The sequence below is a fragment of the Narcine bancroftii genome, chromosome 3 (genome assembly GCF_036971445.1).
Source record: "Narcine bancroftii isolate sNarBan1 chromosome 3, sNarBan1.hap1, whole genome shotgun sequence".
In the NCBI taxonomy this organism is placed as follows: Eukaryota; Metazoa; Chordata; class Chondrichthyes; order Torpediniformes; family Narcinidae; genus Narcine; species Narcine bancroftii.
The window spans coordinates 243,840,459-243,852,570 of record NC_091471.1 but is presented as its reverse complement, the minus strand read 5'-3'; the positions used below and the strand labels follow the sequence as shown (position 1 = coordinate 243,852,570).

The 12,112-nt window shown below is 42.2% G+C and overlaps 1 protein-coding gene across 1 annotated transcript in view; it reads right to left on the bottom strand.

Moving 5' to 3' along the window:
• The window catches only part of LOC138758436 (complement C3-like), a 120,175-nt gene that overhangs the window by 50,819 nt on the left and 57,244 nt on the right, over positions 1–12,112 (bottom strand). The window contains exons 21-23 of the mRNA XM_069927346.1: positions 7,979–8,191; positions 3,763–3,817; positions 1,718–1,804 (exon numbers count right to left, since the gene is read on the bottom strand). Of these exons, the coding sequence (XP_069783447.1) occupies positions 1,718–1,804; positions 3,763–3,817; positions 7,979–8,191 (355 nt within the window). The remainder of the gene's footprint in view (positions 1–1,717; positions 1,805–3,762; positions 3,818–7,978; positions 8,192–12,112) is intronic.

Here is a 12,112-nt window from a genome sequence, read left to right as displayed (position 1 = left end):
AAGCTGCAATCGCTTGACATTTAAATAGTATTCTGATCTTCCATTTTTCCTTTTAAAGTGGATAATCTCAGATTTGCCAACATTTTGTATTTCATCTGCCAGACCCTTGCTCATTTACTTAACCTTTCTGTATCTCTCTGCAGACTCTCTTCGCAATTTGCTTTTCCACTCGATCTAGGTTCAGCAGCAAATCCAGATTCACTGCACTCTGTTCCCTCTTCCAGATCGTTTATGTACATCGGGAACAGTTGTGGGTCCAGCACCAACTCTGGGGACGTCGCTTACCACCAATTGACAACATCCTAAGCACCTGAAACATCTTAAATGGGAAAAGCTGTTGAGGCTGTGAGTAAAAACTAGGGAGAGAGAATGTAATTGGTTTGCTCTAATTTGGAGACAGCACAAAGTCTTTGGCCCAATGATCTCCATTTGCCCTTTCAACGCAAAGAGGTGTTGAAAGACCTTTCTTACTTCGAAGCAGTGGCGTAGACTTTGTCATTGCCTTTTATCTCACTGGGCATAGACAATGAAGTGGAGACAAAATGCTTAACATCACATAAATCAGAAGAGTACAGCACTTAAATGATCCATTCCACCCACTACCTCTGGACACTGATTGCATTTGCCCACATTCAGCCGATATCTCTACTATCCAAATACATTTTAAACACTGATATTATTTACCTCCTCGATCACCCCTGACAGCTTGTTCCAAATATTCTACATAGGTGGTAAACTTACCCCTTGTATCTCCTTTAAGTTGGTCCCCTCTCACTTTAAACAAGTTTTGGGCTCACCTGCCCTGGGAGAAGGATTCTATCTATTTTAGATATTCCCCTCATAATTTGGTGGAATGCTAGAAGTACATTCTTAAACCCCCTTCGTTCCAATGAGAATAAATTTGGTCTTTCCAATCGCTCCTTATAACTACAGTTCTTCTTTCCAGCCCACACCTTGCTGAATCTCTTCTGCACTCTCTCTCTATGCTGACCACATCCTTCCTGTACTGTGGTGACCAGAACTGTACACAATGCACTAAGTGCAGTCTAAACAATATGTAGTACGACTTCAGCATGACTGCTCAACTTTTATACTGGATGCCTTGATTTACGAAAGCGAGTATACCAAATGCCATTTGATCTCCCCATCAACCTGTATCACCTCTTTCAGGGGCCAAGCAATGGTATCCTGATTTCTCTCAGTCACTAGAACTCCTGGCCAGTTGATTTAAAGCCATTGAAAGTAGTCTTCATCGCCCACCATGAAGCAGGCCATTCATTCTTTAAATTCAGTGAATATTGTTTTCTGAGGTACATACCTGGAATGTATTCTAGGAACTTGTGTATATTGAGCAATTTTATTTCATCCCGTGACAATTGATCTTCCCGTGTCCAAGTTCAATACATGACAGATTTCTGGCCTCTAACAGGTTTTTAGTAAAGCACTTAAATATCCTAATTTAAATTGTATAAATAAGTAAACAGGAGTAACTGGAAGGAGGAAAGATTGAAGCAAGAAGCTGTCCCACATCCATATTCCAAGCAGGATGAAATGAAAGTTGGAGATTGATGGCATTTTTCTTTTTGGAAGGAAATCTTGTAACGTTCTGATGTTGTGTTTGAGGTGGAAAGCAAACGTGCAATTCTAATGCTCTGACAAGTACAAGTCAGTTAAGATGCAGAAATATATTGGTCTCTTTTAATCATGAACAACCTACCTTGAGTACTGATTAATGTCAATGGTTCTGTATTTGGAACCATGTCTTCTGGGGCCTTGACATTAACATCAAACTTTTGCTCTTTACCTAAGTTAAAGGAAGAATAGATTTATTTATTCATAACATATTCTCGAAATTCCACTATATCCTCTCCAGCTCCAAAACAGCTTTTCCCCACCGCCATCAGATTTTGAAATCGATACTGAACCACAGACATTACCTCACTTTTTTCTCTTCTTTTTCACTCATTTACTTTTTTGGACAGAAATGTAATTTGTACCACTATTGGCACGTGAGATGCACAAACATGCAGCTGCAATACGACAAAGTTTGTGACACGTTCGTGACAATAATTGTGATTCTGACTTGCACACCATCCTCATTTGAAATATATCCATGTTCTTCCATTATTACTGAACTTGGATCTCCCACCGAATTTCATTTTATTGTTAATGTAGAGATACAGCCTGGAAACAGGCCCTTCCAGTCCATAAGCCCACACTGCCTAAATACACCCATGTGACCAATTAACCGACCAATCCCATACGCCTTTGGAATGTGGGAGGAAACCGGAGCACCCGGATGGAAGCCACACAGACACAGGGAGAACATACAAACTCCTAATAGACAGCAGCATTAAAACACGAGAGTCTGCAGACACCATGACTCAAGTCTAAACACCATGCTGGAGAAATTTGGTTGGTCAAACAGTAGAGCAAAGTAAAGATACATGACCAAAATTTCGGCCCTTAGCCATTCTTCAAGGTGTGAACAAAATGTAGGCAGTTGGCTGAATAAAATGGTGGGGGGGGGGCAGGGAGAGAAGCATATGCCCCCCCCAGGCAAGAGGTCATTGGTGGATAAGTGAGGAAGGCAAATAAGGGGAAGAGGGATGGAGAGGGAAGGGGGTGGAGAACTGGAGGTAAGGAGACGGGGGACAAAGAAGAGAGTAAGAATGGGGAATGGTCTAGTAGAAACCAAAGAAGTTGATGTTAATGCCATCTGGTTGGAAAGAACCCAGATGAAATATTAGGTCTTGCTTCTCCTATTTACGGGTGATGTGATTCAGCAGTGCATAAGGCCATGGTCAGATGTGTCATTGCAGGAGCCTGGTGCAGAATTGAAATTGTTGGGTACTGAAAGATCCCTGCCATTAATATGAATGGAGCGAGTTGCTCAGCCAATCGATTTCCCAGTCTCCATCCTTATCGACCCTGGGTCACTGGCACTGTAATAACATTGTGGTGACTGCTACACTAACCACGCTGTGTGGAAGTATTTTCATTACTGGTTCTGCAGCAGTTCAAGATCAGTTACAAATGCTTGTCAAGGGCAAACATACTGACTTTGATAATGATGGCCCTGTTTATAAATTAATTTTTAAAACTCCATCTCACAAAGATGGTTAATTTCTATAATTCTCAACATTCAATGAATATGTAGATTCGATCCTTGTGAGTATTGAAAGAGGAAGTTTTTGAATAATCAGGGAATCAAGGGTTGTTGAGAATCGGATCAGGGGGTGAAGCCTGGGGCAGATCAATCAGGATATGATGAATGGTGGGGGAAGGTTTAACGGGGTTGGGTGACCTTCTCCAGCTTCAATTTTATCAGGTTCTTATATTCTCTGCTTGTTTTTGGTAACTTAAGAAAGCAGCTTCTATGCTCAAGGACCACCACCATCCAGGTCATCACTCTGCTACCATGGAGGAAAAGGTGCAAGAGCCTGAAGATGAGCACTCAGTGGCACAAGGACAGCTTCTTCCCCTCCGCCAGCAGGTTCCTGAATGATCAAGGAACCACAGAGTCTGCTTTACTTGGACTTTCTCGTGCACTATTTTCATTTATTGTTGTAAGGTAGCTTATGTGAAACAAAGCAACAAATTTCCTTCTCCTGCCAATCTTTTGATTAAATTCTTGGCTCATTTTCCCCATAATCATCTGTGTTAAATCTGGTAAAAACATTTTTAAGGCACAATTTAAATACAAAATGCTGTGTCCAAGAACAGTTTATTACGAGGGTTTATGATCCATTAGAATCTTACCTCTGGGGTCCAAAATATGCGTATCCACTGGTATTTCAATTTTTACTCCCTCTGGCTGCAGAAAGAAAGAGATATTGAGTGTTCATTGGTCTTTTTGCCCCACGGTTTTGAGTTTCTGCTCAAGTTACTATTATTAGTTATTTGTCTTATTCGCTAAGTGATCCTTCCTTACTCTAAGCCAACTTCCATCCCATATTTATTGTAACATATAACATATAACATAACAATTACAGCACAGAAACAGACCATTAGGCCCTTCTAGTCCGCACCGAACCAAACACTCCTCTCTAGTCTCACCTACCTGCACAATGACCATAACCCTCCACCTTCTTCTCATTCATATACCTGTCCAGCTTTTTCTTAAATAATAAAATTGACTCTGCCACCACTATTTCTCCCAGAAGCTCATTCCACACTGCTACCACTCTCTAAGTAAAGAAGTTCCCCCTCATGTTACCTCTAAACCTCTGCCCCTTAACTCTTAACTTATGTCCTCTTGTTTCAATCTCTCCTACTCTTAACGGAAATAGTCTATCCACATCCACTCTGTCTATCCCTTTCATAATCTTAAATACCTCTATCAAATCCCCTCTCAACCTTCTACGCTCCAAAGAATAAAGACCTAATCTGCCCAATCTCTCCCTGTACTCTAGATGCTTAAACCCAGGTAACATTCTGGTAAATCTTCTCTGCACTCTCTCCACTCTGTTTATATCCTTCCTATAATTAGGCGACCAGAACTGCACACAGAACTCTAAATTAGGCCGCACCAACGCCTTATACAATCTCAACATCACTTCCCAACTCCTATATTCCATGCAATGATTGATAAAGGCCAGCATACTAAAAGCCTTCTTCACCACCCTATTCACGTGAGTTTCTACCTTCAGGGAACGATGTACCGTTACTCCTAAATCCTTCTGCTCTTCTGTATTCATCAATGCTCTCCCATTTACTACATATGTCCTGTTCTGATTCTTCTTACCAAAATGAAGCACCTCACACTTATCAGCATTAAATTCCATCTGCCATTTTTCAGCCCACTTTTCTAAGCAGCCCAAATCCCTCTGCAATCCTTGAAAACCTTCTTCATTATCCACTATTCCGCCTATCTTAGTATCGTCTGCATATTTACTAATCCAATTCACCACCCCATCATCTAGATCATTAATGTATATAACGAACAACAATAGGCCCAATACAGATCCCTGAGGCACACCACTGGTCACCGGCCTCCAACCTGACAGACAATTTTCCACTACCACTCTCTGGCCTCTCCTTTTCAGCCAATGTTCAATCCATTTGACCATCTCAAAATTTATACCTAAAGACTGCACCTTCCTAACTAACCTTCCATGTGGTACCTTATCGAAGGCCTTACTGAAGTCCATATAGACAACATCCACCGCGCTACCCTCATCCACATTCCTAGTCACCTCTTCAAAAAATTCAATCAGATTGGTCAAACAGGACCTTCCGCCCACGAATCCGTGTTGAGTGCTCCTGATCAGACCCTGTCTATCCAGATATTTATAAGTACTATCTCTAAGAACTTTCTCCATTAATTTACCTACCACAGACGTCAAACATACAGGCCGATAACTGCCAGGCTTCCTCCTTGAACCCTTTTTAAATAACGGAACCGCATGCGCAATACGCCAATCCTCCGGCACTATCCCCATCTCTAATGACATTTGGAAAATTGCCGTCAGAGCCTCTGCTATTTCCTCCTTTACTTCTCTCAATGTCCTGGGGAAGATCCCGTCTGGTCCTGGAGACTTATCCACCTTTATATTCCTCAAAAGCCCTAACACTACATCTTTCGTAATCACTATATTCTCCATATTTACCCAGTTTGCTTTTTTATCTCTTTGGTGAATACTGAAGAAAATAAACTGTTCAATATCTCCCCCATTTCTCTAGGCTCCACACACAGTTTTCCGCTCTGATTCTCTAAGGGACCAATTTTGTCTCTCGCTTTCCTTTTACCATTAACATATTTGTAGAACCCTTTTGGATTAATTTTCACCCTGCTTGCTAAAGTCTCCTCGTACCTTCTTTTAGCTTTCCTAATTCCTCTCTTAAGATTCCTCTTACATTCAATGTATTTTTCAAACATCTCCTTAATTCCATGCTTCTTATACCTAACGTACACCTCCCTTTTTCTTCGAACCAAGTTTCCAATATTCCTTGAAAACCACGGCTCTCTCAAACCTTTTGCCCCTCCTTTTAACCTAACAGGAACATAAAGCTTTTGCACTCTCAAAATCTGATCTTTAAAAGACTTCCATCTCTCTACTACATCCTGTCTATAAAACAAATTGTCCCAATGCACACCCTATAAGTCCTTTCGCATCTCCTCAAATCTAGCTTTTCCCCAATCAAAAACCTCAACCCTTGGCCCTGACTTATCTCTTTCCATAATGACATTGAAGCTGATGGCATTATGATCACTGGACCCGAAGTGCTTGCCAACACTAACCTCCATCACTTGACCCATCCCATTTGCCAACAGTAGATCTAACACTGCTCCTTCTCTGGTCGGCACCTCTACATATTGTTGTAAAAAACTATCTTGCACACATTTCACAAACTCTAACCCGTCCAGCCCTTTCACAGAATGTGTTTCCCAATCTATATGTGGAAAATTAAAATCTCCCATAATTACAACCCTGTGCTTATCACAAATATCCACTATCTCCCTACAGATTTGCTCCTCTAGGTCTCAGTCCCCTCCAGGTGGTCTATAATACACCCCTACAAGTGTAACCTCTCCTTTCCCACTCCTCAGTTCCACCCAAATAGCCTCTGTGGACGAGCCCTCTAATCTATCCTGCCTAAGCATCGCTGTAATATTCTCCCTGACAAGCAATGCAACACCACCTCCTCTTGCCCCTCCAACTCTATCACACCTGAAGCAACGAAACCCAGGGATATTCAGCTGCCAATCACATCCCTCCTGCAACCATGTCTCACTAATCGCTACCACATCATACTTCCAAGTATCAATCCACACCTTCAGCTCATCCACCTTTTTTACAATACTCCTGGCATTAAAATATATGAATTTCAGAGATTTCCCAATTCTTAATCCCTGTTTTCCCTCATCTTTAATAACAACATTATTTCTTTTTCCTGCCAATTGCCCTTCATCTTCTTCCAGAGCATTTCCTTTCTCTATCACCTGCCCATCCATATTCAAATACTTACTACAAACTTTCTTTGTTTGCATTCTAACCTTCTCCTCACTACTCTGTACTATTTTGCTCCCTTCCCCCCAACCATTCTAGTTTAAAGGATCCTGAGTAGCCCTAGCAAATACCCCTGCCAGGATTCTGGTCCCCCTGGGATTTAAGTGTAACCCGTCCTTACTGTACAGGTCACATCTTCCCCAAAAAAGGTCCCAGTGATCCAGGAACTTGAAACCCTGCCCCTTACTCCACCCCTTCAGCCACGTGTTAATCCTCCACCTCATTCTATTTCTATTCTCGCTGTCACGTGGCACAGGGAGTAATCCAGAGATTACCCCCTTTGCGGTCCTTCTTTTTAACTCCCTACCTAACTGCCTGTACTCACTTTTTAGGACCTCTTCTCTATTCCTCCCTATGTCATTGGTACCTACATGTACCACGACCTCTGGCTCCTGTCCCTCCCACTTTATGATATCCGGGACACGAGCAGCAACATCCCGGACCCTGGCACCAGGGAGGCAAACCATCATCCGGTTCTCCTTGTGTGGAAGAACTCAAAAGTTCACCATCGCTTCTGATGAGAGACTTCCCACATTCACTTCAAAACCCATCACTGCAACCACAAGGGCAGCGAGCACATGGGTTCAAGCTTTCCCGCAGGATCTTTCAAGTCCATCCTGCCTTCATTCCTCAATTGTTGCAGATTGGAAATAAATGCTGGCATTGCCAGTCATTTAAGCAGGAGCCTTGGGAAACAGCCCGATTATCCCTCTGTCCAATTCTTTGATTTTCTCAAAAAAATATATTATCAAATGATCACGTTTGCATCTTATCAAAACGTTGAATTTGAACATGGGGCTTCCTTTCTGCTTCAGAAATTTTGTCCCATTTTAAGGAAAGAGGAGAAATGAGCCAGAGAGATGAGGAGAGAAAGGATTTTGCGGGGGGTGGAGGGAGGAGGGGGTGGGTCCCATTTTAGTCACTGACATTCCTGAATCTTGGAGGTGTAATTATATTGAGCTCACCACCACCAGAAGGGGCTTTCTCACTCCATCATTGACAAATACATTCACAACTGCGGCCTTGACTTCAATTGTTATTTCTCCAGTTCTCAATGGGACTATTATATAAGGCACCACAGTGGACGATTTTGCAGGAACATTGGTTTTAATCATTAATCTCTCTGTTGGTTTTGCACTGCTGCACAGGTACTCATTGAAAGGAAACTCCACACGTACCTAGAATTTAAAGAGCAATCAAACTGCATTAGACATACAGCGCAGTAACAAGTCCTTCCAGCTCACAAACACATGCCCCCAAAATACACCATATAACCTTCAACCAAATTTTTGGAGGATGGGAAGAACCCAGAGAAATCTCAAGCAAGTCACAGGGAGAACATTCAAACTCCACAGAGGCTGCGCCAGATTCCAACCTAGGCCGCTGGCACGGTGATAGCGTTGTCGCAAAACATTCTCAGAAGAAGGAAGAAACAAATGTTGACAGGATTTCAGGGTCTGAGTTACAGGGAAAGGTTGTGCAGACTGGGGCTTTTTTCTCTGGAACGTAGAAGATTGAGAGGGGACTTGATAGAGGTGTTTAAGATTTTAAAAGGGACAGACAGAGTAAATGTGGATAGGCTTTTTCAATTAAGAAAGGGGGAGATTCAAACTAGAGGACATGGTTTAAGATTGAAGGGGGAAAATTGTAAGGGGAACATGAGGGGAAATTTCTTTATGCAGAGGGTGGTGGGGATGTGGAATGAGCTTCCGGCAGACGTGGTCGAGGCGGGATCATTGGTTACATTTAAGGAAAGACTGGATCATTACATGGATAGGAGGGGACTAGAGGGGTATGGACCGGGTGCTGGTCAGTGGGACTAGGAGGGTGGGGATTTGCTACAGCATGGACTAGTAGGGCCGAACTGGCCTGTTCTGTTATATGGTTATATGGTTATATGGTTAAATGCAATCAGAGTCGAGTGATGAGGGAGTGCTGTCAGATGAACAGAAGTATTGTCTGCCCTTGGTAGAGGATACCCCTTCCATTCATTCCGCTTCCCATTCCCATACTGACACACCTCGCTATGGGCTACTTTACTGCCATGTTGAGACACATGCAAGTTAGAAGAACAGCACCTCGGATTTCCAGTTGGCTGTCTCCAACCAGTTGGTATGAATAATATTCGACAATTTCTGTAATCCTCCCTCCTTGTTTCCCATAACCCTCTCACTTAATCTTCCTCATCCCTTTGGCTTCATTGTTTCTGCTCTTTTCTCTTTCCCCTCCCCTCCCTCTTGACCTGCCCATCACCCACACCCTTCCTTGACCTCCCCACCTCCATTCCATGATCTACTGTCCTCTCCCATCTAGTGCATCAGCCGTGCGCTTCTTCCTCTTCTGACCAAGCTTATTCCCTTGCCCATTCCCTCCCCTCACTCCTCTATTCATCTATCACCTACCACCTCGTGCTTCTCCCCACCTGCCCCCCACCACTGTGAACCTGGCAGTGAAACCACTATTGTATCATTATATGTAAAGGACATAATCTTTCCTGGTTGATCCCGCTCTCACTAGCTGGATTGTGACTCCTCCCCTTTCTGCCCCATAAAGGCTGTCGTGCCACAAGCCAGCCCCCAGTTCGAGTCCAGGGTCAGCGTGAGTGAACAACACAGAGATGCTGCCCATCGCTTGTAAATAAAAGTCTTCGGTTTCAGCATCTTCAGTCTTTGTGCATCACCCACCTCTCTTTGATTCTGGCTTCTGCCACTCCTGATGAAGGGTTTTAGCCTGAAATGTCATGACTGTTGCCTTCCAGGGATGATGCCTGACCCATTGAGTTCTTCCAGCATTTTGTATATTGAATTCAATGTGGAGTCATTGGAATTTAATTGGTGTAATCACAGCAAAACCTCTTCCGCTCATTGCCCTGTGGTGGCTCCCAATCAGACACTGATTCCGATTTAGATTTCCTTTAACGATTTCTCTCGTTCAAATCTCTCCATGGCCTTCACCCTCTCATCTACTCTCTCCACAGCCTGACAAACTTCCAGAAAAATATCCACCACGAGGCTTCACTCTATTGTGCATCCTTTATTCCTTTTTCGACACCAAGTGTCAACAAACTTTTGCCACTGATAGCTCTTTTTGTCTCTTCACTTTCTATCTGATCTTTATTAGACTCTAATTCTATGGTTGACATTGCACCATGATGCACCACCAGTAACTCCAAAGGACCGAAGTTGAACGAACCTATAAGCTTTTATTAGCTTAAGAACAAAAGCACGGGGGGGGGGGGGGGGGCGTGGCAAGATGGCGTAGGGAACAGGCGTGCCTTCCAGACCTCTCCTGACTCTGATTTATTGTTTTGTCTTTAAGTGCCCGTTAAAGTTCTTTTAAAAGTTTATAAATAATAAGAAGTGCTGGATTAATACCTAATAGTTTATATGCAAAAAAAAAAGGTAAAAGAAAACATCAACAGACTGTTAAAAAACTACAATTTCTGAAATTATCTGAGCTTACTTGTTTACAAGAAGCCAGGACTCAACGTAGAATGGATCCAGAAGATGACATACAGAATTCGGCATTGAAACTCCGTTTTAAACCGGTAAGGCTCTCTGAAGGTCCCACTCAGCAGCTTTCAGAACAATGAGCTGGCCGGGTGCCAGTATTTCACACAACGGCCACTGTGAGTGCTGTTACTGAGACTTTGACAGTTGAATCAGCTGGGGCGCCACCAGCTGGAGAGTTAAAGAGCTGTCATTCGACTGCTACAGTGGTGGTGCTGCAAAATGCATCTTCAATTACAACGGTTTTTCCAGACATCGATTCAGTGAAGATGATTAAAGAGATTTGGCTTAAAGATAACCCTGATCTTCAGTCTCCTGGCATTGCTGGGGGGACTTTGAGAGGGATTTTTATACGAAGTCAAACTGCTAGAAAAGATACTAAATTAAGGGAAGGGACAGAAGATCCCGTGGTCTCTAAGGAACAGCAAGACCCCATTATGCCTGAATCTACTTCTGTTGAAATGTCTGTTAAGGATCTTGAAGATAAGATATATTCTGTATCGAGTCACTTAGCTAATTTTGTGAACCTGTTTATTTCCAAGATTAATGCAATGGCGGAAGCTTGAAACCATTGAAAGATTTGAAATGTGTGATCAAGGTTTAGTCGATGTACAGGATCAACTGCAAGATGATAATAGAATAATTGAAACATTGCTGATCCAAAATAAAAAATTAGCAAAAAAGGTTGATTATTTGGAGAATCAAACTAGACGGAACAATGTTAAAATTTTTGGTTTGCCAGAAGGCATAGAAGGACCAGATCCAAAAAAATTTTTACTGAATGGATTCCACGAGTGTTAGGACAGGATAAATTCCCTAAAGGTTTAATGCTGGAATGTGCTCATAGATTTTTAAGAAGAAAATTTTTTTCAGGACAGAATCCAAGACCTGTTCTGATCCGTTGTTTAAACTATTGTGACAGAGACAATTTTACGTATGGCTATTAGAAATGCCCAGCAAAATAGATCTCCTTTGATGGTTCAGAATAATTCTGTTTTCTTCTATCAAGATTTGAGTCAAGAGATTATGTTTCAACGACGCGAATTTAATTCTGTGAAAGAACGACTGTGGAAAAAAAAGACATAAGGCAACATTCAGGTATCCTGCGGTACTGAAGATTTTTCAGGATGGAAATCAGCCAAAGTTCTTTGACAATCATAAAGAGGTTATGGACTTTGTTCAGTCTCTACCAATCATGTAGTTTCAGGAACGATGTAGTCCTTCAAGGTCTCCAAAGAGAGTAGAGATGTAAGGTGGGATCCAGATTTTTAAAAGAAATGGAAGCAATGGTGACCGAAGTGGTAACGTTGATTTAAAAAAATAAATCTTTTTTTTTGAGAAGAGTTTAAATAGTTTAAATAATGATGATAGTTTAATGAAATGGGAGTTGGGAGAGGGAACTGGGTGGGCACTAGTTTCCAGAAGTCATCAGCTACCTGTGAGTTATCTCACACCCAATATTTTGGGGGAGTTACCGCTTTGGGCAGTTTAAACAGGAGGAGGTAGTCGTGACCTCCGACCTGTTTTTTTTTTCTTTTTAATTTTCGGGTTAAGAAGTTAAGGTTTTTTTTTATTATTTTTTTTAAATAA